The 26674-nt window shown below is 40.0% G+C and overlaps 2 protein-coding genes across 6 annotated transcripts in view; one reads left to right on the plus strand and one right to left on the minus strand.

Annotated features, from left to right (window-relative positions):
• The first annotated feature begins 566 nt into the window (after window positions 1-566).
• Window positions 567-2891, plus strand: LOC126917441 (uncharacterized). Its single transcript, XM_050724292.1, has 5 exons — window positions 567-780; window positions 1591-1707; window positions 1790-1947; window positions 2169-2253; window positions 2474-2891. Exons 3-5 carry the CDS (start codon window positions 1790-1792, stop codon window positions 2669-2671), a joined length of 441 nt encoding a protein of 146 aa, XP_050580249.1. The 5' UTR covers window positions 567-780; window positions 1591-1707; the 3' UTR covers window positions 2672-2891.
• The window catches only part of LOC126917435 (uncharacterized), a 45595-nt gene continuing 21562 nt past the window's right edge, over window positions 2642-26674 (minus strand). For 2 of the 5 annotated variants that reach the window (XM_050724275.1, XM_050724277.1), the window contains exons 4-10: window positions 19784-20114; window positions 18947-19250; window positions 18464-18751; window positions 16669-17885; window positions 15549-15947; window positions 14709-14864; window positions 2642-14605 (exon numbers count right to left, since the gene is read on the minus strand). In XM_050724275.1, coding sequence (XP_050580232.1) covers window positions 14449-14605; window positions 14709-14864; window positions 15549-15947; window positions 16669-17885; window positions 18464-18751; window positions 18947-19250; window positions 19784-20114 — 2852 coding nt within the window. In that variant the 3' untranslated portion in view covers window positions 2642-14448. Of the gene's footprint in view, window positions 14628-14694; window positions 14865-15548; window positions 15948-16668; window positions 17886-18463; window positions 18752-18946; window positions 19251-19783; window positions 20115-26674 lie in introns of all 5 variants that reach the window. The other 3 variants (XM_050724278.1, XM_050724279.1, XM_050724280.1) reach the window with 3 other exon arrangements.

Below are 26674 nucleotides of genomic sequence, written 5' to 3' on the forward strand. Positions count from 1 at the left end.
TCCAACCAGGTCAGTCGTCTCGGCAATCCTTTAAATTAAACGCAACGACAAATTTCGTTAAAAATTTCATTTAGCTTCGTACGCGAGAACCGTGTCGAGACCAAAGGAGAACGGCGATCCTCTTTCCGAAGCTGTCGTTCAACGAACCCACCACATCGATCGACCGATTTAATCGGTCGCCTTCTACAACATTTAGAACCACGATTAAGTCGAATTCTCATGTAAGATGTAACGCTGCTTTTGTCTAATCTCTTTGATTTGGAATAGAAATCAACATAAGACAAGTGAATAGTATAAATTTTCTTACCACAATCTTTTTTATTAACAAAGGTCATTAATCCGTGTAATATCTGAGTGACGTTTTCTTTTATCCCTGGATATTAAAAAATGAAGAAATTGAAAGATCCAAAGATTTGAAGATTCAAAGAATCGAAGTTAAACGTTGAATCTTCGTGAAAATCCTACTTGTTCCTTGAACCCAATTAGGTCAGTTGTCTCAGCAATTACTCGGTTTAAAGACACTCTGTTCCTGAGATAGGGGACAATGTGTCTGGAGATCTTCATGATAACAAAAATTATCCTCGCTTCTGCGACAACGAGGACATTGTGCGTTTAACCGATGCAACCAGCTGACAACGCCAAGAGATTCACAGTCCGTGACAAAAAGCAAGAAGAATAAACTGTTGGGTCCTTGCACGAAACAGTGTGAATTAACGCGCAAAGACGGAAGGTTGCGAAAGACGGAAGCTTCTTCGTGCGTTTGTCAGTGATTCGTTGAAGGTGAGATATCTGTGACTCGAAAGTGTTTCCTATCAAGAAAATTCGAATTCTCCTGTATAATTACAATTCCTTTGAAAATCGAATATACTCGAATATATACAGGGTGGTTGGTAACTGGTGGTACAAGCGGAAAGGGGGTGATTCTACGCGAAAAAAGAAGTTGAAAATATAGAATAAAAATTTTTCGTTTGAGACTTTGTTTTCGAGAAAATCGACTTTAAATTTTCGCTGGGTATGCGTGCACTTTATCACGTCTCGTTATAACGGATCTCACTGTAGATCGTTGTCTCGATGGATATTATCGCAGTTTAAGTTTGTTTTTGCCGTAACGGAACATTAGGAATACATAATGAAATAATATGAAGTAATCATAAAGTTTATTATTACAAAAATTGCTGAAAATGTTGCCTAATCTGCCGAACACATACTTCTGTTCTTCTAATTAAATTTCTATGAACACTTTCTAACACATTGGAAGTGTTTATCAACATAACGTCAATCGAGACAACGATCTACAGTGAAATCCATTATAACGAGACGTGATAAAGTGCACGCGTACCCAGCGAAAATTCAAAGTCGAATTTCTCGAAAACAAAGCCTCGAACGAAAAATTTTTATTCTATATTTTCGACTTCTTTTTTCGCGTAGAATCACCCCCTTTCTGCTTGTACCACCAGTTACCAACCACCCTGAATACATTATTAATTAATTAATTTTTCTGTTGGCAAATCTTCTCGCAAACGATGCTCGAATCTTTGACGAATTCCTTCTAAATTTACAATTCTTCTATTATAATTTATTTTTTTTCAGAATTAAATACGTTACCACTTGGCAAAGTACTGAAAGGAGTACTACAGATAACAATTTTTACGAACCGTTGAAATTATTTCTTTCAAAATTTATGACTTTTTCGAAGTACCAAACGCGGTAGGTACATTATTTTTTTAAAGACGTTAAAAATGGCAGCTGTGGATGCATTTCTGTAAACTGTCGATAAATCTTCTTACAGATGACGTTTAAATCCTTGATGAACTTTGGAGGCTACAAGGATTCTTATTATCCTAATGTCGATAGGTACCATAGTGGCCCTGGTGGTGGCTATCATCACAGCGGATCTGGAGGATACCATCACAGCGAATCTGGAGGATACCATCATAGTTCACGAGGGTGAAGAACGTTAATATGGAGTAGAATTGTAGAAATCGTGGCATCTTGATACAAATGACAAAGAAATAGTTCTTTTTCAAAAATATACAACTTGCGCTAGAAACTTACTTACTTTTTGATCGTTGTTACTAAATTATTGAGATAATCGATTGTTAGTTAGATTGTCGTTAAATTATTATTATCGATTCGGATAATTATCATGGTGTTGCGAATATTTTCAGTGGCAAAGGTAAAGGAGGCGACAAGGGAGCTGCACTTAGTGCTCTAACGTTGCTTGCTTTTCTCTTCCTACTAAACATCATGCAGGTAACTTTTCTTCCTATCAAACTATCTGCGAATCTTCCTCGAAAAATTTCCATCCAATTAATTCAGAACACCTAAAATGAACGTTCCTTTGGTGACTAATTACGGTACAGACAGGACCATTATCTTTCTTTCTCCTACTTTTCTTTTTAAATATTTAATTTGTCATATTGAAGAAAATGTACTTCTACCCCCAACTTACTGATCTATGCCGTGTTTTCAGCAATCGATGCAGGACCAGAATATGATGACAACGACCACAGCGGCAACGATTGTTCTGCGTGACAACGATCAGCCAGTGGTGTTGGACGCGAAGGAGGAAAAGGAGAATGCTAAGAGGGAGGAGACGAAGCGCGTCAGTAGTTACAGGACGCCAGCAAAATCCAAGATCCAAAGGCTTAACAGTCAATATATTAAATGAAATCAGATTAGTACACAATGATTCAGTACAGAGTTAGTTGAAAGTAGATGAATTAAAATGAAGAACTTTGCATCGAGACCAGAATCGCAAGCTGTTCTCGTACACGTTTAACAATGTCATCCATAAAAGATCGCCAGCATTGAAATCGTATTAAGATAATATTTATTGAATTCATTCTGTAACAATTCCATAAACAGACGTGCTTCGAAATATCGTATAAGTAGCATCATACGTTATTCTCATAATTCACACTCCGCCATTATTTTTCCTCTTTTCCCTCTTCGTTTTCCATTAATTCCAATTTTTCTTCCCTTTCTATATATACATATATATATATACATATTTATTTATTTATTTATATCTTGTTTGTAATGTAATTCTTTCATTTGTGTGTGTGTATATATATATACGTATATAATAATAGCCGTATAATTTCTTTGAGAATAAACATACATATATACAGCGAAAAAGGTCCATCTATTTCTTTCGTTCTTTTCTTCCCTCTTCTTTTTCTTTCTTTTTTTTTTTTGTTCATCCTCGAAATTTCTTATAATCGTTTTACGCGCGAACGAATTTGCGTTATACGAACACGTTACTTCCGGTAAGTCGACGCGGAACTCAGTCGAAATTTATTATATTTATAAGAATAGACTCTATAGGAATAAATAATTTGCTGTTTCTCAGAAAATAACAGGCTTAGAGCCGTCCGCGACGAAGCTTCTTGCTTTTATCTTCTTTCCTACGGATTTCTTTTTTGTCTTTTACGCCACTTCTCTCCTATTTCTTTTCTCTTTCTCCCTCGTTTCGTTTCTCTTCCCTTTTTCCTTTTCTTCTTTCCATCTCTTTTCCTTTCCTCGCGCCTAAAGAAAAAGATTCTTATTGCAGTTAACACCGAGCGGAGTTGTTTCTTCAATTTCCCTATTACTTCAATTAACAACGCGAGTCGATCGTTTCCCTTTGCCGGATCTATAAATATTTATTTCCTCGGTCTGTTCCTCGAATATTCCTTGCTTTTCTCTTCGTCACCTCGACGCTCCTTTCACCGCGATACAACGATGATCACCGCTTTGCGTGCAACTTCCGGTTCCCCGACAAGACGACTCGACCAGCGACGAGCTCTGAACAACCCACCAGAGGATCATCAAGATCGAATCAGAAGCGATTCAACCCACATACGCCTAATTTTCCGCAGAATAATTGCAAGATCACCGTGTTACTTTTTTTCCTCGAATAGTTCGAGTAAAAGCGAACGTACAATAATTAATTTGTCATTAATTGTTGGAAGCTATTATGGGTTAAACTCCATTTTATGCGAATTTTGTCTGAAGAGTATCGTCTCGCGATCGTAGTACTCTAATCTTATTCGTAGCCAACGCGAGAATAACATTTTTACTTCTATCTTTCATTTTCAATGTCGAGTAATACCAAAAGATCGACTTGCACTCTTTTTCGATTCGATTGGCTTCTAAACTAAAAAGAACATCGTTTCATCTGTGGTATAGTATTAACGTGAATTTTTTACATGATAACTTAACGACGAATAACGTATTAATATATGGTGATAAATTAATAAAAAACGTTAACGTAACAATTTCATTAAATGGCGCAAGCGAAGGGGAAGTTCAGACATATCTGCGTCAACGAATAATTGTAATAGCAGATAATAATAATAATAAAATCTTCTGAGATTACTACGAGGCCTGCGAACACGTTCCAGTCAAACCAAAGCGACGTCAGAAGATTTTTCAAAGAAAAAAGATGGGGCGGAAGAAGCTCGTCGCCGTGTCGAACGATCTCACATCGAGAACCATTTGCCTTGGATCAACGTTGCAAAACCTGTGTATTTCCATCTATGGTTAATATTCCTGAACATTCGCGATATTCTTTAACAAACAGTTCCTTCCTTTCCTTCTTTTCTCGTCTTTTTCATAGATTTCTCGCCTCGTGGACGATTCCATGGCCACGGAATTCCACAACTTCCTGTACACGCTGCTGCCTCCGGTCTCGCAACTTCCTGACGGCGAGAGAGCATTCTACAGTCTAGTGTCTAGAGGAACGCGATGTTTGAAATGATTGAGCCACCCGTCAAAACACAAACACCATTTTTATTCTCTTTCTCCGTCCGGTTGCTTCCCTTTTTTCTTATCGTTTTCTTTTTCTCTCACACTCACTCTCTTCTTTTTTCCTTTTCTTCATTTCTCTTTAATTTCTCTCCTCTCTTGTCTCTTTCTCTCCCACTCTCTCATACCACGATTCTCTGCAGCGTCACCGCGACATGCGCCCTCCGATTCTTTTTTTATTTACACAACATATTTTTTTTTTCTTTAGAAACATCGAAATATCTCGGTAGACGTCCGCTAGTCGTCAAGTAGCTTAAAAAGTAATCGTGTAACGACGTGTATTGCTAAGGGAGGCTGGAGGGGTGGTTGTAATCGGGCTGCAACGCCCCAGTGAGTTTTAGGAGTTTCCCTCGAGGCTCCTGTACGCGTTCCAACACGTCGCGATCCTCGTTTTGGGTTTTTCATGCGATTTAGCCTCCGCGACGCGCGTTACAGGCCATGTAGTTCGATTACGGAAGCAACTTGTATCGATGCAGGAGTCAGAATTGCGTCTTGGTCGGTGAACAAGGCCCGATCGGGCGCAGCTTTCGACATATCGCGGAGGGTGGCAACGATACCGAACGTAATTTACGGTGGACTCTGATCGTTGTATTTTGTTTCTCGATGCTTGGCCCAACTTTATCCGACAGACGTTGAAAAGCAGAATCACGTAGACGCGAATAATTTCCATGATCGCTCGGTTCGTTCGTTGCTAGTTGCTTCGATAACGCGCAATTAGAAAATCCGTCGCTCTCGGTTAACCGCGTTTCTGGCCATTTCTTTTTAGTCTTCGATTTTGTATTCTTCGCGATCAATCTCCTAGTACCGATAACGACACTGGAATTGGGAAACGCCGGGACATTTCGAAATACGCGTTTCAAGCTCGGTATCGCGCCACGAACTGAAAGGAATCGATAACGCGGAGGTAAACCGAAGCAGATTACACGAAACTTAGATGTCGATGCGTCGCGACGTGTTTCAACGCGCGCAGGAGCCTTTACAACTTTTATATTCTTCCCGGTTTTTCTTCGTTTTCTTCTCTCTTTGCTTCCCACCGTTTGTTGGATCGGAAAAGCGTTTCTTCAATGTACTTTTGTGCGGATAATCTATACAGCAGAGGTTCGTTCGTTCGAACTCGTCCCCATACTTATTTCGAATTATTGAAAGTTATTCGGAAAATGTTGGAACAATCGGAGAAGCTTTCGCTGTTCTCGAAACGAGACAGAATTAAAACACGTTCGTCGAACGCACGAATCAAACGGCAGCAGATCGTGAAAAGAACGTCTGGCGATAATTCCGATAGACTATGGACGTTGATGCGTTTGTAGAAAATTGAAAAATGGAAGAACGCACGTACGTTAAACGATTTATCATAGACAGACTTGTAGAAAATATACACACCGCCTATGCGCGTTGTATGCAAAAATATAAAAAAATATTCAAAATATAGTACTCGTTGGCAATATAAAATTTCCATCACGTTGCTTGTGCTGAAGATAAAAATTTGCATCAACATCCACGGTCTGAATATCAAACGCGCATGCTTAAATATTCATACGATCGAACAATTTAATTAATATCGTAGAGTTGAAATATCGAAAGTGAAATATTTGTGAAACATCGAAAGCTTCGCGTTACTCGTCATTAGGCTGCGGATTTTTACGCGTTTACGAGAAATTGAAATATCCAACGAGTAAAAACTGCACGCGAAATTAATACGCCGAAACGTAAGGAATATTCAAACGGAAGTTGTCGTTATCCTCTTTAATTCTCCATTTGCTTGCGTCGATAGAACCGCAAAACTGCACAAAAATCCGCAGCCTAAATCGTTGTTGTAATCGACGAATATCGCAGCGAAAGTGTTGAAAATTCGATCGATTCGATCAATGCGTACGGCGAATAATTTAAATTACGCTGGAAGATTGTCTGGAGAGCAGAAGTTCCGTCTGCGTCGAGCAGACGATCTCCAGAATTTCTCATTTCTCTTTTCCTCGGTTCCATCGTTTCGACCGGGAAAACGCAAACGAATCGCGAAGCAAGAGTAGGAATATGAAAAGTTGCGGAAAACGGTGTTGCGGCGTCAAATCGCTAAGATTAAATCGCCGACGAAGGGTCCCAAGCTAAACATCAACATCTAAGAAAAGACTCGTTGATCGAGCGTCCTTCCGTAGACCTCGACGAACTAGCTGCTAACTGGCTAACTCGTTTAGCGACTCGTTTTAAGTTACTCTCTGCGCGTCAGTCACGCCTCTCCTCGTTCGAAGATAAAAGCGGAACGATTTGATCAATTCCTACATGCGTATCGGAGAACTCGAAACGAACTCGTGTCATTTTGTGCACCGACTAACACTTTGACCGCCACGGTGGTCATTGATGACCCGAGCGCTTTAACTTCTGACAATTGTAAAAATTGAATGAAAATTGACAGTTGGGGCATTTTGAATATAACCGATAAATAGAAGATACTTTGAAACAAAAAGTGCCCCATTGAACGATTAAACATTTTTATTAGAACGTCAATAAAAAAAAAAAAGAGAACAAATCTTGCATCTAACGGTGCACTGTGTTTGCATCCAGATCTTTGAGGGCTAATCTACGAATGTTATTATAGACACAGCTTAGAAAATAATCGTAAATGCTGCTTTATAATCATATATATAATTGAAGTTAGAAGTGTGCACATACCTTACTATTCTATATAGAATGAGCAAATACTGTTTACTAATATCTTGTACACGTTTCAACGATATATTCTGCACGTTTTGCTTGCGACGAAATAACGAATGCGAATGGTTCGTTGAAATGAACGAAGCTTTGTTATAATACGTCGCTATGAACTGTTACCAAGGCGCTACGGTGGTCACCCGTGACCACCAATAAGATAAACGATCCATTGGGGAAGAATGTTGTCTTACATTATCGATTTATTATTATTTTGCCATTATATGCTTTGAATAATAAAAATACTCCGGTGGCGTTCCTAGCGAAACACGTGATTTCGGCGTGGCAGTCAAAGTGTTAACCAGATTCTGTCACACCGACGGTGAAGTAATAAAATTGCGGAAATCTCTTTCTCTTTCGTCCAATTTTCTTCTATTTCTCGTACTAAATGCAAGCTGAGATGCGCACATCTTGTTGCATTTCTCGTATTAAATGCAAGAAGAGACGCGTACATCTCTTCCACTTGCGTTCATCGCTTATGGGAAAACTTGTGTTAAAAATTCGAGACACTGAGAGGAAAAATGGACTACGTGATTAAGGAAGACAGAGAAAGAAGGAAAAAATAATCGCGTTACGTATGACGAATAATGCGAATGATGACGACTTGCTGGAAAAATATCGTGTCCATTTTTAGCGTTTCGTAGGGAAACGGTTTTAACGATTCACCGGTACTTTGTGATTAAATAAATATCTTCTACTTTGTAATTAAATAGATATCTTCTACATTGTTTCTGTCATCGCTTTATGGCGCTATAAAATTAGTTTGCAAGTTGCGATATCGTTTTTAGGAACATGAAATGGCAAGGGTAAATTATGATTGTTGAAGATAGCTGGATGTAGGAAAATTGTATACAAATATATATTAATAGTATTACATGTAAGTTCACTATATGTAATATTATAAATATATATTGTATCGATATAAAGAAAAATATTACTTCTGACGAATTTACGAAGCGATTATACATTTGATAAGTTTACGCAACGCGAAGAAACCGGCGAAGAAATACTCGTTTCGCGTGAAGATTCGAATTTCACGAAACGTGGACGCGTCATGTTTCTACAGCAAGTCGTTGATTTAACAAGCTCGAGACATTGACAGCAAAAATGGACTGAATGGTTGAAGAAAAAAGGAAGATATCCATAACGATCTACGTGAAGAAATGTACAATCACGTTGCAGATTATCCAAAGAAACGCACAAAGGTCGATCGACGACCACTTATAAATAAAATTGTACGAATTTTAATTCTACGAATAGCGGACACGAGAGATCACGAGATGTAGCTGCGAAGAAAATATACGAGACGCGTTTCTCAGCTTGTTCGTGTACTCGAACGAACCTTGTTCCGCAATTGAATACAGTCTACTAGCATAATCGTACACGGCTAATGGGATCGTATCTTACGCGGTGAAAAATTCGACGACGAGCCGAGGAATCTTCGTTTCTTTTGATCCCTCTGCGAAGAAACTTGACACGATCTTTCAGGGTTCTCCGATCAGAGTACGCTACGTTATCGCTAAATTGCGATCGGTACAGCTAATTGGTTCCTGCTAACTGGTTTGGTTAATCGTCGATTAACAAGGCAAAGGAAAGGTACGAAAGAGCCGAGCGATCAATTTCACCTTTCTTCTTCTTCTTCTTCTTCTCTTCTTCAATTATCGTCTCGCGGGAATCGCTACTTACCCTAAAACCTGATTTACAATGGTTCGCGAAAGTATTTGAACGTTTATAGAGACCTTCTATGAATATATCGTCCTTCTTATGCCAACAACATCATAAATACGCGATTCAACAGATCGTAGAAACTCGCGATCGAATGTACAATTATTGGACACGTCTGAGAGTGATAAATCGAGTTTACGATACAATTAATTACGTTGTTGTATCACGTTCGGTACAACTACACCATGGGCCAGAGTCTTTATGCAAATCTTCATGTTTACGAACATAATCGAAAATGTAGAAAGGAGATTCCTTTAAAGGAGATTTGTTGTACTTGTTAGAAATTACAAGACGTGGCATAATATACTTTGGATATCTTATATATTTTTCTATAATATCGTATGAATTGTACGCGCCTCCGCGTCTTTAGATTTCGCATAAATGCGCGGGAAAATCCGCGATCTAGTTATGACGCTCATCTCTTTACATCTACTACGTGGCTAAGAGCAAGAAGAAAGACCATGAACGACAAAATGAAAGCATACACGGTATTTTTGGTTTTGGCATAAACGGGACGATATTACGCGCGTCATGTCGAAAACATCTTGAAATTTCATTAGCATCGATAGTGGCTATCGCGCGATTACGCTGCTCAAAGTTGACGAACACCAAGAGTTTTATATTTGCGCGTGACAACGACCGGAGAGACGCTTGGTAAAAATCGTAAAAGTTATTTGCAAGAGTTTTAGATTCGGATATAACACACACATATAATATGTACACAAGAGCGTTGTATAATATGTGTTCAAATACATTCGCGACTCACTATATCCGACGCGATCCATTCCATTAAATAAGACTCTTTCGATTAACGAGGATCGAACAACTTTACAATTACTTCTATTACCTTGTACTCTTCAATTCGACATCCACAGAACAGAATCTTTCTGCAACGTTGCGCTCTTTCTAACTCGATGAATCATCCGACTCGAAGATTCGAAACTTAGTCGTAGAGAAGAATTTGGACGAGCGAGGAAGCGCTCGTTGAAACAACGGAAATGTCGATGCCTTAGGAAGCTTGGATGATCGAGATCCGTCGTTCGAACGTTACGAAACAATTCGGCTGACTTTCATAAATATCGGAACGGTCGTCGATATCACGCGAAATAATCCGGTTACGTTATTCTGCGAGCGACTGATCAGTCAGAATGTGAGACAAAGATTCGCAAGGATCAGGAAAAATTTTGTTGAAGTTACTCGTGGAGAGGGAACGACGGTAATCGACGATTATACCTATCGACACTTTGATTTAGATCTCGTTGAGACAGTTTCAACTAAATCTAATGTTTGACACTAGAACTACCACAGCAGTCAGATTGACTGGTTTTACAATTCTATTTTAAAATTCGTAATGATAACTAAAAGAATAATATAACGAATTTTATTTTGTTTTTTGTGTATTCAAATTCAAAATAATTTTATATCAGGGCTATTTACAGCAATACCAGTCAAAATGACTGGTACCTGTCGAAGTGTAAAAGGGTCCTGTAATTTGTTTATCAAACCCTAATTAACCGGTTTCCTCGTTTCGTACAACACACGTTTTTCAAATTTTTACTGCGTATCATTCGCTGTGACGATATCAGTTATCAGGAGAATTCCAAATAGATCGCCAGATCGCTATCACTAGAAATACCACACCAGTGAAAATGACTGGTTCTACAATTTTATAAATGTGTCAATCCTTGTTTAGAAATCATGGTCCCAGACGGATTAATAATATCAAAAATGTACTACATAACATGGAATTCCTTCTGTAAGAAAGTAACGAATCAATAAATACAAAAATATTCTATTATCGCGTATTTTTTAAAGACCAATCATTTTGGCTGGTTTTGGTAGAAATGGCTTCGTCTTAACTATCGGTAGTTCTAGTGTTAAGAAATAAAGTTCGATTTAATATCCGTGGAATTCGTAGGAATCCGCTAAACGAATTTGAATCGTTAAAGGAACATAAAAAATAAATAAAAAAGAAAAAAACCAGCAAATGCAATGGACGATATAATAGTACAATCGTCAAGTTTCATCACTGTATCGTTTGTCAATGATGAGATTCCTATTGCAACGTAGCTGAACGTTCAGCGAATTATCAATCGCTTTATCTTATTCTTCGGATCGCAAGTGTGCAAATTAAGCAAAATTGTTAACATGTTGCAAACAACGTTGCGACGATTTCTCCCACAGTTATATTTTTGAATAAACGTGTCCCGATATTTACGAACGGGCTTGTATCGGTTGTAGCCAACGTGGATCTCGAAAAGAAGTTGCGACGTTACTCGAGTGACGAAGCAACCGAAAGAAACACTGTAACATCAACGAAAACGCGATCAGATCGATTCTGTGGTTCGTGGTCGGTTTGATTTCGTCGTGCTTAAGCTCCTAAACACTTACACGTTCGCTTCTCACTGTTCAGCAGCTATAGGAGATCGTCGTATTCCTCTGTGAAACTCGCTGACTTCGAAGAGTTTCATTTCTGATATTCGAAGCTCGAAGGTGAATTCTTTCCGAGGAATGAGACTTTTTCAAGTGGATATGGAAATGATATGCACCACAGGGTGCATCGATGCGAATGCACACGCGTTTATCACACACGCACACGCATAAATGCGATCACAATCACGTTCGTCTTAATACTGATAGAACGATCTATCGATAATGGACGCATCATATGCGTCCGATGAAATTGCCCGAACGTTCGTTTCCTTCGATTCTCGTGTACGATTGGTCACGGCGGATCTTTAAGCGGAGATTCACATTTCCGAGAATATAATTAGGAAAATAGAATGCAGGTAGAAAATTGTTTCATCCAGCAAGTAACGTACGGAGTACCGTACTTTCGCATATACTGTGTATGTTTCCACGTTACGCGTACGCTGTGCAATGTTGCGCTTTCGAATTTTCTACAGACGCGTAAAAATCCGCAGACTGTCAGTCGCATTCAGTTTCAATGGAATACGTCGTGTGCACGAGAGTCGAGAGAATCGCGATAAGAACAATCGCTCGCTGTTCGAACGTTCGACGATATTCTTGTAATTCTCTACACCTGCGGAGGTACTTACAGACTTAGGTCTATCTACATGATATGATGAAGCATCGAAGTAAGCTTGCTTCGTGACACGAGATCCCCACTGTCAACGCCACGCAATCGACAAAATAATATTCTTTCGACTATCTTTGTTCGGTGTACAAAACATCGCGGGGCTCGTTACGACGAAGTTGGCCGATGATATTCGAGAACACGCGTTGGTGATTCGAGCTTCGAGGTCCCCTGTGCTTTCACGGTGATCTAAACGCGGTCGTTAAACTAGCTTTCAGCTGGAGATCCATTGGAAAACCAACCTAAGCTGCGCTATGTTAAATTCCAATGTATTTGCTTCGATACGTATATCACTGTCCAAGAGTATAATATTTGTTGGACACTTTGACGTTACTGCACGTGGATACACGATACTTGTAGACGCTTCAAATAAAATTCTCTGATCTAATTTTCGCTAATCTTATCTCCAACGATCGTATACGACATACATTATAGTACATATATAATACATATTAACAAAAATAGTTAATATAGGTTGTTCCCCGTTAAATAAATAAATGAAAGAATTGTGTAACTAGCTGAATAAAAATTAGTTCCGTACAGCGACTTTAAATATCCCAATCTGTCTACATCAATCCAATATCGTGTACTCTATCGTTTCAGAGCGATCGATCGATGATGTTTCTACAATTTTGTACAGATCTTACGAAATGTTATTCATCGAAAATACGTTCGGCTGTTAGAGCATTGCGGGCATAATCTTTGCCTTAGTCTAAATGTAATCATCGCAAGAAACAACGAATAAACCATACATGATAGTTGTTCTATCTTAGCTTGGAAAATACAAATAAGAAATAGAAATCTTTCGATCACGTTGTAATTTCGGTAGTATACGTATCGAAGGAAATATTTTTAAACTGAACGTAACACGACGCAGCTTAGTTTAGCTTTCATGCAGATCTGCAGCCTGCTAATTATTTCTGCAGCGTCTAAACTGGTAAGTATCGACTACTTTCAATTTTGAGCGCGACGAGGGACCTCGAGGAGCTTCGACGATCAAAAATGTCTTTTCAAAGTCACTGTTCGCGAGTAGATCTCCAAGAACCACGTTCTTGTCTGTCGTGAGGAAGCATTTGGTCAACACGCGCGCATCAGCAAGCATGCCTTTGCCCTCGTTTCCAAGGTATAATACGCGAATCTAGTAACGAAGGAACGAACGAGTTCTCGTGGAAGGTACGCAATTAAACTAAAAACGTTTCTCGAACGAATGACCGTTACAAGGTATGTACAAGTGTGTATATGTGTTCTCGTGTATATGTACGTGTGTATGTTAAACGATATAGCGAGAAATGCGGCGGAGCGTTTCCGTGACGCGTTTTTCGTAAAATCGACTACGAAGCGCCGTTAAACAGCAGTGACGTTCGATGTTCGACCGTGTTCAACCTCGAAGAAACAAGTACAGGGTAGCCTTGACTCGTAGCCAACGACGAGAATAGTCGAGGGAAATTTCAACGATATACACTCCCATTCTTAAGTCAGTATCGAAACTCATAGAAAAATTCCAACCGATTTCATCGTTTTCTTAACGATATAGATTAATCGTCGCTAACTGATCCGTTTCGCATAAAACCAGCAGGCGTCCGAACACTTATGAACGGGAGTGCACATGTACATATCGATCTTCGCTTACATCCTTTGTAAAATCACGCGTTACGAAACGTACAGACACTTTGAAACGCGTTACACGCGACGTCTATCGTACAACGAACGACTCTGTCGCTTGGAATCCGATTCGTATCTTCTCTTGATCCGTCTCAGTGAGTACGCGTAGCTTCAAAGTCGATACACGCGTGTAACTTATACGAGATGTTGCCGCAACGAAACGAGCATAGAACTCCGTTATTGGAATTGACACATACCAGAGAATTGTGAGACGTTTGCGATCTTGCGAGGAGAATGAGTTCGATAAAAAAGCGTTCCACAGAAGGAAAGAAAGAAAGAGAGAGAGAGCGAGCAGAGTTGATTCGTTATAAAGATAAACGACGCGATTCTTTCCAAGTGGATCGGCGAAAGGAGGAACGAGAACTCGGCTCGAGAACAGTTCCAACAAGGAGATAATTTCACTTCTTTTTTTTTTTGTTTGTTTTTGTTTGAACAGGAGGATAATAAGGCGAGGCGTGCCGTGAAAAAAACTATTATTGGTGCAGGGTCTCGTCAGTCTCGTCCTGGGATACGATACTGGACCGATTCGACCTAACGTCCAGATCCATGCTGAACGGCTTCGTCAAGCACGTGAACAACGGTTGCGTCGTGTTCTCCTCGATGCTCAGGCTACACTCCAGCGAGCTGTCACTGAAAATACAGAAACAGACCTCTACTCATCACTAGCGTCTTCGACGATTGTTCTACGAGAGCAATACGACTTTGATCGACGATCGTACCCGGGCGCATTTACCTGACGATACTGGCACGGTCCATGGACGTCGACGTAGGCACCGTACAATTATCACCGTTACAAGGACGTTCTCCGTTGCTGCTGCAAGAGGAAGAAGTCCTTGTCGCGGACGCTTCCTTCATCGACGCCCTTCGAGATTCTTCATGGCACTCGCACCTGTTTCGTAACAGAATTCACAGTTAATAGCGTTTCTTCGTTGGCGATACTTTCACATTATTCGTATGTCATATAATTATTTAATTTAGAAATTTGATTTGTCAAGTCGATTACGTCGCTCGGTTGTTTAATCTTGGCCGTTTAATTTATTATTATCCGAAGATTGTTCAAAAATATACATACGAAGATCGATCAAAGACATTTTCGAGGCTGTCCTAGCAATTCACTGGTGAGATTTTACTAGCAACGAATAAACATGATCGTTGATACATAAATCTGGTACAAGTAACGAGTAACAAATTAACATTCATTGATAACGATTCATATAAAATGACAAAGACAAAAATACTGAAATATTTTCATGACTTGTTGTAACGTCCAGTGGATGACAAAATTCTACCTACAACCAAGTTCCACCTGTTAGGTTCCTGTCCTAAGAGTTTCTTTTGTTTCATAAGGAAATAATAGATGCACATTTTCTGTTTTATATCATTTTATAAAATCATGAACGATCCACTTTGTCCCAATAAGACGACAAATCTTCCGCATCTATTATTTCCGTATAAAACTTCCGTAAGAAACTTTTCGGACAATCTAATATTTAATTAGCTTTATAAAAGCACGAATTTGCGTAAAAATCTACCAGTGTGTTCTCCATCATCTACTCAACGAGAAGGAACGCACCTGCATTCCTCCGGTTGAACGTAGCTATATCCACCCGATTTCACCTCGTCCTCAGGTCGAGGGATCGTCTGGATCCTCTTCGGCGCTTTCCTCTTCTCGGGTATCTCCTCGAAGTTGATCCAGTTGCTCGGCCTAGCAGTGGCCCTCGGTGGCAGTGGAGGAGGACTCGGCGATTTACCTGCGCTCTTCCGTCCCCCGTCAGGCACTTTGCCTGCGAATTCCATAAACGTGTTGGCCGCGTGCTTCCGCGGACTTTTCAATTTAAAGCTATCTTCTCGCGGCAATGATATCTTCATCTTCTCAACACGACGCTCGTCGAGGGACGTCTGCATCACAAACTCGTCGAGCAGCGTCGGGTTTATCGGCGTCGTCGAACGCGGCCTCTCGATTGGTATCGTTCTGGATGTGAATAATGTTATTAATTTGGTATTGTTATTGAAGATAAGACTCGTGGTCGCGATACAGTTCTGTTTAAAAGTCTTTGGACATTTTTTCTGCGTAAAAGATTTTCCTACGAAAACGTTTGGCGAAGGTCGTGAATTTCACTTATTATGATATTCGTAGAACTTCGAAGTTTTATTAAAGATACAGAATCTGGAATTCTATTTGAGAGTTTAGAATTTTATTAAAAGATCTTAAATTTAGAACTCTATTTTAGAATCTTAAATTTCGTTGAAAAATGTATCGGGTTGGCAACTGAGTGATCGCGGATTTCGTCAATACCACCTAATGACGATAGAACTTGGAAATGTGTTTCCAAGTGTAGAATTTAGAGGTTTGTTTAAAAATGTAGAGCTTGGAAATTTACTTTTAGAATCTAGAATTACATTTCGTTAATATCGTTGATACATTAATAGAGTATACTTTCTGAACCATCAAATATCATTTTCTCGTGTCTTTATGATATACTTGACTTTTATTTATTATATACTTAACTTCTCGTCGTTTTTAAGCAAACCTTCCAATACTTTACGAACGTAATTGTCTCAGGACTTCTGAACAGGGCTGTGAATAAACGGATAGTGAATCGCAACATCGCAGACATCGTGTGAAACAGAAGAGAAAGAAAAATACGCTCCAATCAGCGAGCAATAACAGCACAATTTTAAATAACACTTACCTTACTTCCTGAAGTCGTTGTTTCACAGGCAGGATCGGCACAGCCACGCTTTTCTCCAGGGGTAGGGTGGTGGGTACATAAGGAAGATCCTCTTCGAAGCTCTCCTCGTAGAACAGTCCCTTCCTCTCGTCAGGCAATTCCTCTGCAAGTTTCTCCACCTTGTTCCTAACAAACTCGATCTCCGAGTCTCTCTCCGACTCCGAACTATTATGATCCAGATCAGAGATCACGCTTGGTGTCTTCACTAGTCCATCCACAGTCTTCGTTCCGTCATCCAACAAGTCTGGCCTCTTTTCCACCGTTTTAACCGGTGCGTGTTCCCTCGTTTCAACTTGTTTCTGTTTCTGCCTTGAAACATCTTCCTCGACTATCTCGGCTGGTTCGACAGGTTGTTGCAGCTCTTTGCTTTTCCTTTTCGGCTTCGTAGCTTCCTTCTTTCCTATCGAGTCCTTCGACGAACTGCTGGATATTCGATGGTCCGCAGGAGGTTTGCTATCGATGGACGACGACGATCTCACAGCGGTTTCGCTGGTTTTCCCGTGACTACTCAGCTTCGAGTCCTTCGAGGAACTCCTCGAGATCTCAGAATCCTTCGAACTGCTCTGCGGTATGATCTGGCTGGTCTGGCTGTCCCGCGAGTACGGCCTCGGCGCAGTTTCGATCAAAGCTTCGGTCTTTATCCTCGTTGTGGGTGGATAATGCTCTATCGACACTTCCGTTACGATGCTTCCGGTTCGAGGCTCCGATTCGTACTCGTCCAGCAGTTTGGTAGGCGTTTCCAGTGGTATCGACACGCTTTCCGAAGGCAGAGCCTCCTCGTAGTTCCTGTCATCTGCGTGCAGGCTTATGAAGATCGAGTCGTCCTTACGACTCTCCTTTTCAGCGTTAAAACGAAACTCCACGTGGCCTATGCTTTCTAAGGACGGGTGTCCTCCGGAACTATCCAACTCCGTGCCACAGGATGCCGCTATAGCCTCGTCATAGCTCTTCTTTCTCTCGCGTTTCTTGAACAGACTCAACGTCGAGGAAAACACGCCCTTGTTCTTCGAGTCCTTTTTTAAACTGCCAGACCCTTTGTCCAAGGTTACTCGCTCGCGCGATTTCGATCTGCTACGCAGACTCTCCGTGGTGTCCTTGATCTTTGAGGTGAGGCTACGACGTGGTTTCGTGCTCGGAGACGGCGATTCTGGGCTCAACACACTGCTGTCTGTACGGGCCTTAAAAGTTGAACACGCGGTGGTCAAGTACATGCAGTGTCTTTTGTTCGAGATTCTTCTCGATTAAGCTAGCGGATCTTCTACAAAGACAAAGCCAGGAATCCAGGTGTGGACGATGTGTGAAGCGTACAAGCCTAGTTTCTACTGTACGCGATCTGTGCCAAAAGGTAACCGAACTACTTCAACGAAAAAGCTCGAATAACATCTCCGCTTAACGAGAGTCCTGCCGAGTTCCTTTGTCGTGGCTGAGATCAAACGCCACTACAAACTAAAACATCTACTGTATTTAGTAGAACGTTCAAGTTCCATGTTTATTTCCAACGCTTCATAAAATCCATACAAACTTGAAAACCTATTCCTAAAATCATATATTTCTATTACTCCACTGTTACTTAATTGGTAGCTACCCGAAGTAAGCAATGTGATTTGAATAAAGTAAAAGACTTCTTGCCGAAAGCGTTGCCTGTGTCTCGTTACTTTTCGAAAGTTCGGTCATCTTTTAGACAGATCGTGTGTATCAAATACATAATAAGCATTCGCTGTTTATACGAACTACGAACATGGAAGCACGAGGGTACCTTAAACAGAGAGGCGAAACTGCTCTTCCTGGAAACGGAAGAGGGACTGGGTGTACGCGAACCTTCCAGATCGCGAACTTTCTGATGCCTTGGTAGCTTCGGACTACCGGTCACGCTGCTCGTTGTTGGAGTGGTCTGTACGATTTCTTTGAAGTTCTGCGCTTTTTTCCTCTTGTCGTTGAAGTCCAAGGTCGCTGGCTTTTGTACCTCTTGCGCTTGACTTCTCGCCGACTGCTGCTGCGACGTCGTTGTACTTGGCGATTCACCTGACTTCTTCACCACTGGTACCTTCAATATCCACGTACAAAACGTAGGTATAATATCGCAGAACTAATATTGTAAATTAATTTTTCGTTCATATGTGACAAATTATCGATGAAACATTTTTTGGCAAAAAAAAAAAAAAAAAAAAAATAGAAAAGAAGAAAGAAAACGATACGAGTTTGTTGGAAAAACCAGTCCTTGTTGTCGATTAGAGTTTACCTGTATGTTAACCTTCTCCAAGAATTTTTTCGTGATCTCCACTTCTCTCTTGAAGATCTCCTTCCTCTCTTCTCGTCCCCGTCTCCTAGGTTTATCCAGTGGATCTGGTTTCAAGTTTCCATCTACCATCGATACTTTTATGCTGTCTGGAATCAGTGCTTTCGTCGTGTCTGCTTCACGTTTCAGCAAGATCTTCTCCAGGTCGTCGGTTTCTGGTTTTGACGGTTCTATCAAGTTGTCCGCCAGTGTAGGTTTGCTTCCGCAGAACGACGTTTCCAGTAAACATTTGTGCGGACTCGGCGACCTGATAATTAATTATGATATCGATTAATTTTCGTTATCGTCCCTCTCATCCCTCAACTATCACAACGCCACTCGACAGTTTTAGAACAGTTGTTACATCTGTTTAAAAATCAAAGAAAAGCGAAGCAACGTCGCGCTTCCTTGTCGCAATACTACAGTCTCGGTAATTAAAAGAATTTCGACGTGTTTAACTTTCAGCGAATACATGAACTTTGATATGGAAATATCCAAGAAATGGACGTCCTTGGAGCAGTTTTTCCTGTCGCTTTCAATGCAAAGTAAAGTAACGTCTATTCTGCAGTTGGTAGTTTCATAAATCAAAATTAACTATGAGTTTTTACGTGTGTACGACAAAGGATACAAAGATACACTTTGAATGAACATAACACGAACAATTTTCTCAATTATACAAAATAAATCAAATGAATACACATCATAACGCATTTAGTGGCTGAAAGAAAATTCTCTTTATAGAAGTAGGAATTTGCATAAACATGGACGGTCGTTGCGAGAACGAGCAACTGATTAATCTACCTGGACGATGTGCCAGAGACAACGGAAAGTTTGCCAGAGGCTCCTGAACCTTGACTACCCACGGAGGAGAGTCTAGACGTTCTTCCACTGATGTTCAACAGGACGATTTCCGAGCAATTGCTATCCTTCCTTTCTCTGTCTAATTGTTTGCCGCTATAATCGGACATGGAGCCATCCTCCTTTCGCCTCTTCGCCAGTTTCTTCGATTCTCTTTTCAGATCTTGCTCGTGAATGGGATCTTGCAAGTCGAGCTCCTCCGTCGACGATCTTAGATCCTGGGCGTCCTCTTTGTAGCCCAGAGTCAGCTTGCACCCAGGTGGAGGTTCTCCGCCTAGTAATTCGACATTTATGTATTTAATAATCTTTTCGTAGAAGTGGATACAGTCTCTACCATAGAACAATTTTCTAACATCAAAATTTTAACTTATCTAGCATTTAACATTAACGAGTATAAATAAATTACGACGTATAAATTCTAACGATCAATTCTACCAGAATCGAAAACTACCATACAGGGACCGATAGGATAACACGTGTAAACGGGCATAAGGCAACTCCTTGCGAAAAAATAGGAAGAAAATATTGAGTTGGCAACTAAGTGATTGGGGATTTTGTCAATACCACCTAATGGCAAAATTCGCAATCATTTAGTTGCCAACCTAATATATTGAACCGGTATCGATAAACTCTTTAAAAAGAAACGAGTTTGTAGATGATAAAATAAATGGAATTTTACAAGCTATAAATTATCCAATAAGTTCTACTGGAATCGAAATCTACTATACAGGATCTGATAGAATAACACGTGTAAACAGGCATCCTTATGAAAAAATAGGAACTTTTAGGGAAAAATAGGAATCTTCTTAACAGGAACGAGTTTATAAATGATAAAATAGATGAAATTTAAGAAACTACGAGTTATCCAATTATCCCGTCTGAGCTAAAATTGTAAAATTATTGATACTGATATTATCAGCTATCGATAAATTATCTCATATATTTAATATGCAGAAATGAAATTTTACGAATCATAAACCATCCGATAATCCTATTTAATACAAAGTTCTACACTCGTAAACGTTCTACCAACTAGAAATCATCTACCAATTTATAGCTTGACAATTCTCTAATATTGCCAGGGCCCTGTTGCACAATCGAAGCAACATTATTTATAAACATAATAAGTTTTACAAGTCGCAGTTTCCAAGTTGCCAATACCAACTGCCCTCTTTACCCGATTTATAGAAACCTTAGAAATACAAATTTTGCAAGTCGTATTTTGCAAATTACCAATAGCAGCTGCCCTTTTTACCCGACTCGTAAAACAGCTGAAATTTGACAATGAAATTTTCCAAATTACGAATTGTCTGATCATCCTGTTTCGCGTAAGATGGTGAAATGATAAAACTATGTGAATAATCCACTAACCTATAACTTGTCGAATATGCTAATATTATTAGCGGATTAACACATGCACGAGGAGCATGAGGAGTTAAACAGACCGCACGGAACAAGTGGATGTTGAAGCTTGTCCTCCGCGTTTGCATCGATTCGAAAGAGTGAAAGGAGAAAAGAAAGAAGAAAAGGGAAGAAAAATCAATGAGAAGGAACGATTAACCATTGTGTTTCGTGAAAAGGTCGAGTCGTCATTCAGAGACACGTTATCGCGTCACCGCGTTGCGAATCAGCGATAAAAACGAAACGAGCTTGTTGGAAGAGAAATCGTGTCGCTTCTTCGCCTACCTACTTGTATATGTGTGCGTCGGTTGTAACAAAGCAACTGGAATATAGGACAAAGTTGCAGCTAGGCCTTGTTCCCCTTGAATTCTCCCATAACATCGCGACCACTATTAATTCGTGGCACACGAGCAGAAACAGGGCTTGGCGTTATCTCGAGGGAGCATTTAGAGACACCGGTGAACAACACACTAGGCCTGTTCTCGATCGATCACGACCCGACCTCGTGGCAACCTTCTTCTTCGCGTCCGGAGAATCGTCCTCCGCGACCACCTTTTGTCGAATCGATACACCACCCGTTTACCCGTTTATTAAACTAATATCGTTCGAACGTTGTCTTTTAGTCGAACAGCTATTTTGCTACAAAAATCGGGCGAGTCCATCTGTTTCTCTTTTTTTTTTTTTTTTTTTTTTTTTTTTGTAGGTAACCATGGAACACGAAAGAAGGTCGAGGAAGGATAAAGACGTGAAAAAATATTTCATACGGAGGAAGATTTTCCAGGTAGATTTTTCGAAAACGTAAGAAATGTATCGTTTCTTATACCATTTGTCACATTATATGCCTCTGTAAATCCAAAATATTCGCGCGATTGCTCGAATAAGTCGCATTCAATTCAGTTTCGTTCAATTTCTCACAACTTTTAAAGATCTGAAAAGTTGCACGGTCTTCGACTAATTCTTAGCGCGCCGTGACGCGTGGAAGTAATAAAGTGCAAGGAAAGTTTTCCTTCGAAGGGAGAATTAAATAGCGACGACGATGGAAGAATTTAAAATTTTACCGTGCGTCGGTATATAACGGCAATTTATAAAGGACCAACTTCTTACGTTTTTTCAAACGTCGATTTAACTCTTTGATGATGTAATAAAGCAACGAAGAATTTCTATCGGAGGATAGAAAAAAAGTTCGTGTTTGAGAAGTACAGAGTTAGGCGTTTCATAAAGAATAAACTACGACGACGTACATTTTCGTTAGGATCGCGTCTTTGATAGCGCAGAGAGATAACTGGAGAATTCGGAATAAATGCAAATTTAGAGCAGAAGTTATTAAACTTTATACGAGATCGCGTAACAGAATTACGAGGTCGTAATAATTTTTGCAATTGTCACAGTGAAATGAGAAATGTCGATAATCTGTCACCGAAGGATCAAGAAGGATTTATCGAGTTATCGATCGAGATATAGGGCGCCAGATTTAAAAATATCGATTTCTGCTTGGAATTAGGACAGAGCCTCTAACAATTTCTGAGAAGGTTTTAAACACGCTCGTACCATTTTGTACTAAATAACTGTTGCAAAACGACGATTCTCTTCGTTATTGACGATCGTCAAATCGAAATGTGGATTGTCTTTGAAAAACATGGAAAATGCTCTGTTATGTTAAATACTCGGCCAAGATATAATGCTCTATGCGAAAATAAACAAGCACGTTCGTCTCATCGATATGCAAATTTAGTTTTGTCCCGATACGTGATAATAAGCGATACAATTATAAATGCAATAAAGAATTACAATTCTTATATTTCAATTCGATACGTCAAATTGAACTTGCTTAATTTATTATCGATTAATGTTCCATTCGTATATTTACTTTATGTACCATTTTACCTATATAACTGGAATTGTGTAAAACTTTCCCAGGGCAAAAATCCTCTAGTCATTACTCGTATAATTCCTACAATTCGTAAAATTCGTTTACGAATCCTAGTTTCGTTCACAAGCTCGTTGCTCCTACAAATGAAAATCTATCAACGTTAATAACTAACAAATTATTAACTATTACTCTACAACATCTAAACAATATCGGTTCAATGATGCAACAAGGTCCAGGCAGCTACTTGAATTTTTCCTCTATGCTAAGTCGTCTAATAATATCCTCAGCTACACGGTATACAGACATAAAACTGCGTCAGCTATTTTTCTCAAACAAACACGTACGAGTTACATCGATATCTTCCACGTAACGCATCTAGAGGTTCATCGTCCCCAAAAGGAAAGAGGCATCGTTACAGTTGCCTACTTTACCGCCTCCATCCTCGACGACTTAATTCTAAAGGAAACGGCGCTTCTCTATACCCGTAGGAAAGACACAGGGATCGACGACCAAACGAAAGAGTCTCGAACGTCTCGTTAGCTACGAAATTGAAGAGGGGACCTATCGCCTACGACGGATTATACTGAATAACGAAACTACCCTTACTGAATAACGAAATTCACAGAGGAGGGGTAACAAACTCGTACAGTGTATTTCCAATTTTCCCGAGCAAACTACTGCAGCGTAATCTACGAACGAAAAATAAGAAAATGTTGCGCGAAGTTTGGCTCTGTAAACGCTTTTGTTATAAAGTTAGAGAGTCACGTAGAAACATAGAACACAGCCTGAATATGCGTACGTAGCACAGGATTCTACGTTACAGTATTTCTACTGTAAGTAGAAACTGCTTAGACGCAATTGTTTGGATGTTTAAACTCTGATCGCAACACGGTACGTTGATACAATGCAAACTAGATGGCTTGGAATTTCTTACGTTCCGAATTAAGAAATTTTCAGAAGGGGATTTGTCGAGATATTGGAACCACGTTACCAATTCACTGTGTTCATTCTCTCTGTATAGTTGTTCTTCTGGTATGATACCTGCTACGATTTTCTGTATTCCGTGATAACAAATTTGTTCCTATGCGCATGTTTCTCACTGCGTTCCATCTTGGTTTAAAACTTCGCCACGAAGCGTTTACGACAGAAAACTTCGTGCGACGCTTTACCCTTATTTTCAATTTTATATTACGTTATTTATACTATTTGACCGGAAAGGTAGGAAACATCCTATACACGCCGTATACACAGGGATATTTCGGCTAATTTTTAATTGTCAATAGCCACAGGCAATTTTCAATTGTTAAAAAAGTTTGTAATGAATCGCGAGCGAGCGATTCTCACTTATTCTGTTACCCACCGAGGAATTAACGAAAATATACTTACACCACTTCTGCACAAAATACAACGAAGCTTACGCTTTCGAGATGAGACGTTTAACCAAATAAGCAAAAAATCGACTTACATCACTTTTGCATCAAACGGCACATTTGGCGAGCGAAACGTATTCCTGGCCAGGTCCTAACACTTTTACGTGTGTTCGACGAAATATGAATTTGCAAACAAATCTTCGCCGCCCCTTAATACTCTTAACACTCTTAATACTCCCGAATATACTCTTAATAATCTTCTGTAGAGGATGAAAAACTGCACCGATGGCGTATACAAAAATGTAACTATAATTCCATTTAAGGAAACAAAGGTCACCTCGAAAGACTGCGAAAACGCCTTCACATAGGCAAACCGGGTGGTCGTCGTGTACCCCTCGAAACTGACCAAATTTTATTTGAAACGTTTTTTCTCGAATAACGTATATCTTGGGAGATATTCTACACTTTGTTCCTATTTTCTTTTTTTTTTCAAGTGGAATCACCTGATGCTCGCCTGTGCATGTTATTTGACGGAAATTCGCGCGATCGAAGAAACAAGCTGTCGCTGTTTGCCACTCGAAATTTCCACGTGATACAGAGAAACTGCAGAGCACTAACGAGCACTCTCTAGCTGAAGATATAATTGAATCTCGTTGCACGTTCTCGCGACCGTGGAAAATCCAATTTTCTCGCAGCAACGATTTAACTTCCAATTTCCCTCTACGCGAAAACTTCTTTCCTCTTCACGTTGACCGAATTTCGTTTCTAACGAGGGCTTGGTATCCCTTTGGTGAAAGTCTGTGTGTTCTTAGATCGAACTGTTAACTCGAATAAACGGAAGTTATCGTCGATGAGTCATTCGCGATTTTATCGGACCTCGCTTGTTTTCCTAGTGGGGCTACAAAGTACACGCAGGGGAGGAGAGTCGAGGGATACATTCGTGCGACCCCTTCACCTTTGTGAAACACAGCTTGTAAACGTAAATTTAGACGCAGTGGGAACATAGAAACTACCGGCGATCACATTTGTAATTTTCTTTTTACATTTAGTCGAGTAAACTTCTTCCTCCGTACGTTATTTTACAGTGACAATTTTGAAATTTGTATATTTCGATCTTGACCTCATTTTACCAAATAGAAGGTAGATGTAACGTTTCAAGAAGAATTTTAATAGGAAATTCTATCGAGAAATCATCAACGATACCTTTCTTCGTATTTTGTTTAAGCCGAAGCGTTTCTTCGATGTCAGAGAAAAATAATTGGATCAGAAACGATCTAAAGAACGTAGCAAAGTTAAGTAGAAAACAATTTACGTATAGTAACAAAATAACGATCATCGAATTTGTTCATTTTTAGCTGCATTTTCGTTCACACAGTCGATCAGCCCCTGCGATTATATGTCCGTCTGTACATACGCGATGGGCTTTGGCTAGAAGACCCGAAGCGACGCGGCGGTGCAGCCATGGTTCGCTACTTTAAGGGGTGCGTGTACCCGAGATTTCCGGACTGTTGTTTCCTGTATTAACGCTTATACTCGTACAAACACGTTCAGTAATTTAGTCGGTAATCTAATAGAGTGGCGAGCAATTAAATAACTTACCGTGTGTGGGTACTAAAATCTAGTGGACTTGTTTAATAAAACGATTTAGTCGAGTAGATCCATTTGATTAGATTTTTCTGGCGGGGTAGGGTTCCCACGCCACTACCATCCCATTAAACCAGTAACTCAACTCTACTAATTCCGGACGCTCTCTATCCACTAAACCATCTCGTAGTCAGCAGCTACTCGTCAATAGACTAAATTGTTGGACGTGTCTGTACGAGCCTTAAGGCCATGGCTAAAGTGGATGAAGTCGGCGCTGGTTAGACACGCGAGCGTTCTTTCGTTGGATATTAGGCCACGGTTATACCGGTCGAGTATTCGGACAAACTAGCGTTCCGACGAATTTTCATTCACAGGCTGCGAAGCATACTTTCAGAAATATCTGTACAATTATCCGAAGCCCGGTGCCAGAATCTAAGCCACACTTTTCCAACCTTAAAGCACAACGAATCGAAGGTGGCGAACATATAGCAGTAAGATACGATCTTAATATGATGTTTGCACTACCGCGTCAAAAGCTAAACGACTTGGAAACACGTAAACCGTGAATTTTCTTGAAAAAAGTAGACCAATACAGAGGCACAACATGCT

Source organism: Bombus affinis, chromosome 6 (genome assembly GCF_024516045.1).
Source record: "Bombus affinis isolate iyBomAffi1 chromosome 6, iyBomAffi1.2, whole genome shotgun sequence".
NCBI classification, from domain to species: Eukaryota; Metazoa; Arthropoda; class Insecta; order Hymenoptera; family Apidae; genus Bombus; species Bombus affinis.

What these genes read in the sequence shown, in the direction of transcription:
- LOC126917441 (XM_050724292.1), top strand. Translation starts at nt 1,790, where the DNA reads ATGACGTTTAAATCCTTGATGAACTTTGGAGGCTACAAGGATTCTTAT. An exon ending in TACCATCATAGTTCACGAGG is followed by an intron (nt 1,948 to 2,168) that starts GTGAAGAACGTT and finishes GAATATTTTCAG; the next exon opens with TGGCAAAGGTAAAGGAGGCG. An exon ending in TCCTACTAAACATCATGCAG is followed by an intron (nt 2,254 to 2,473) that starts GTAACTTTTCTT and finishes CCGTGTTTTCAG; the next exon opens with CAATCGATGCAGGACCAGAA.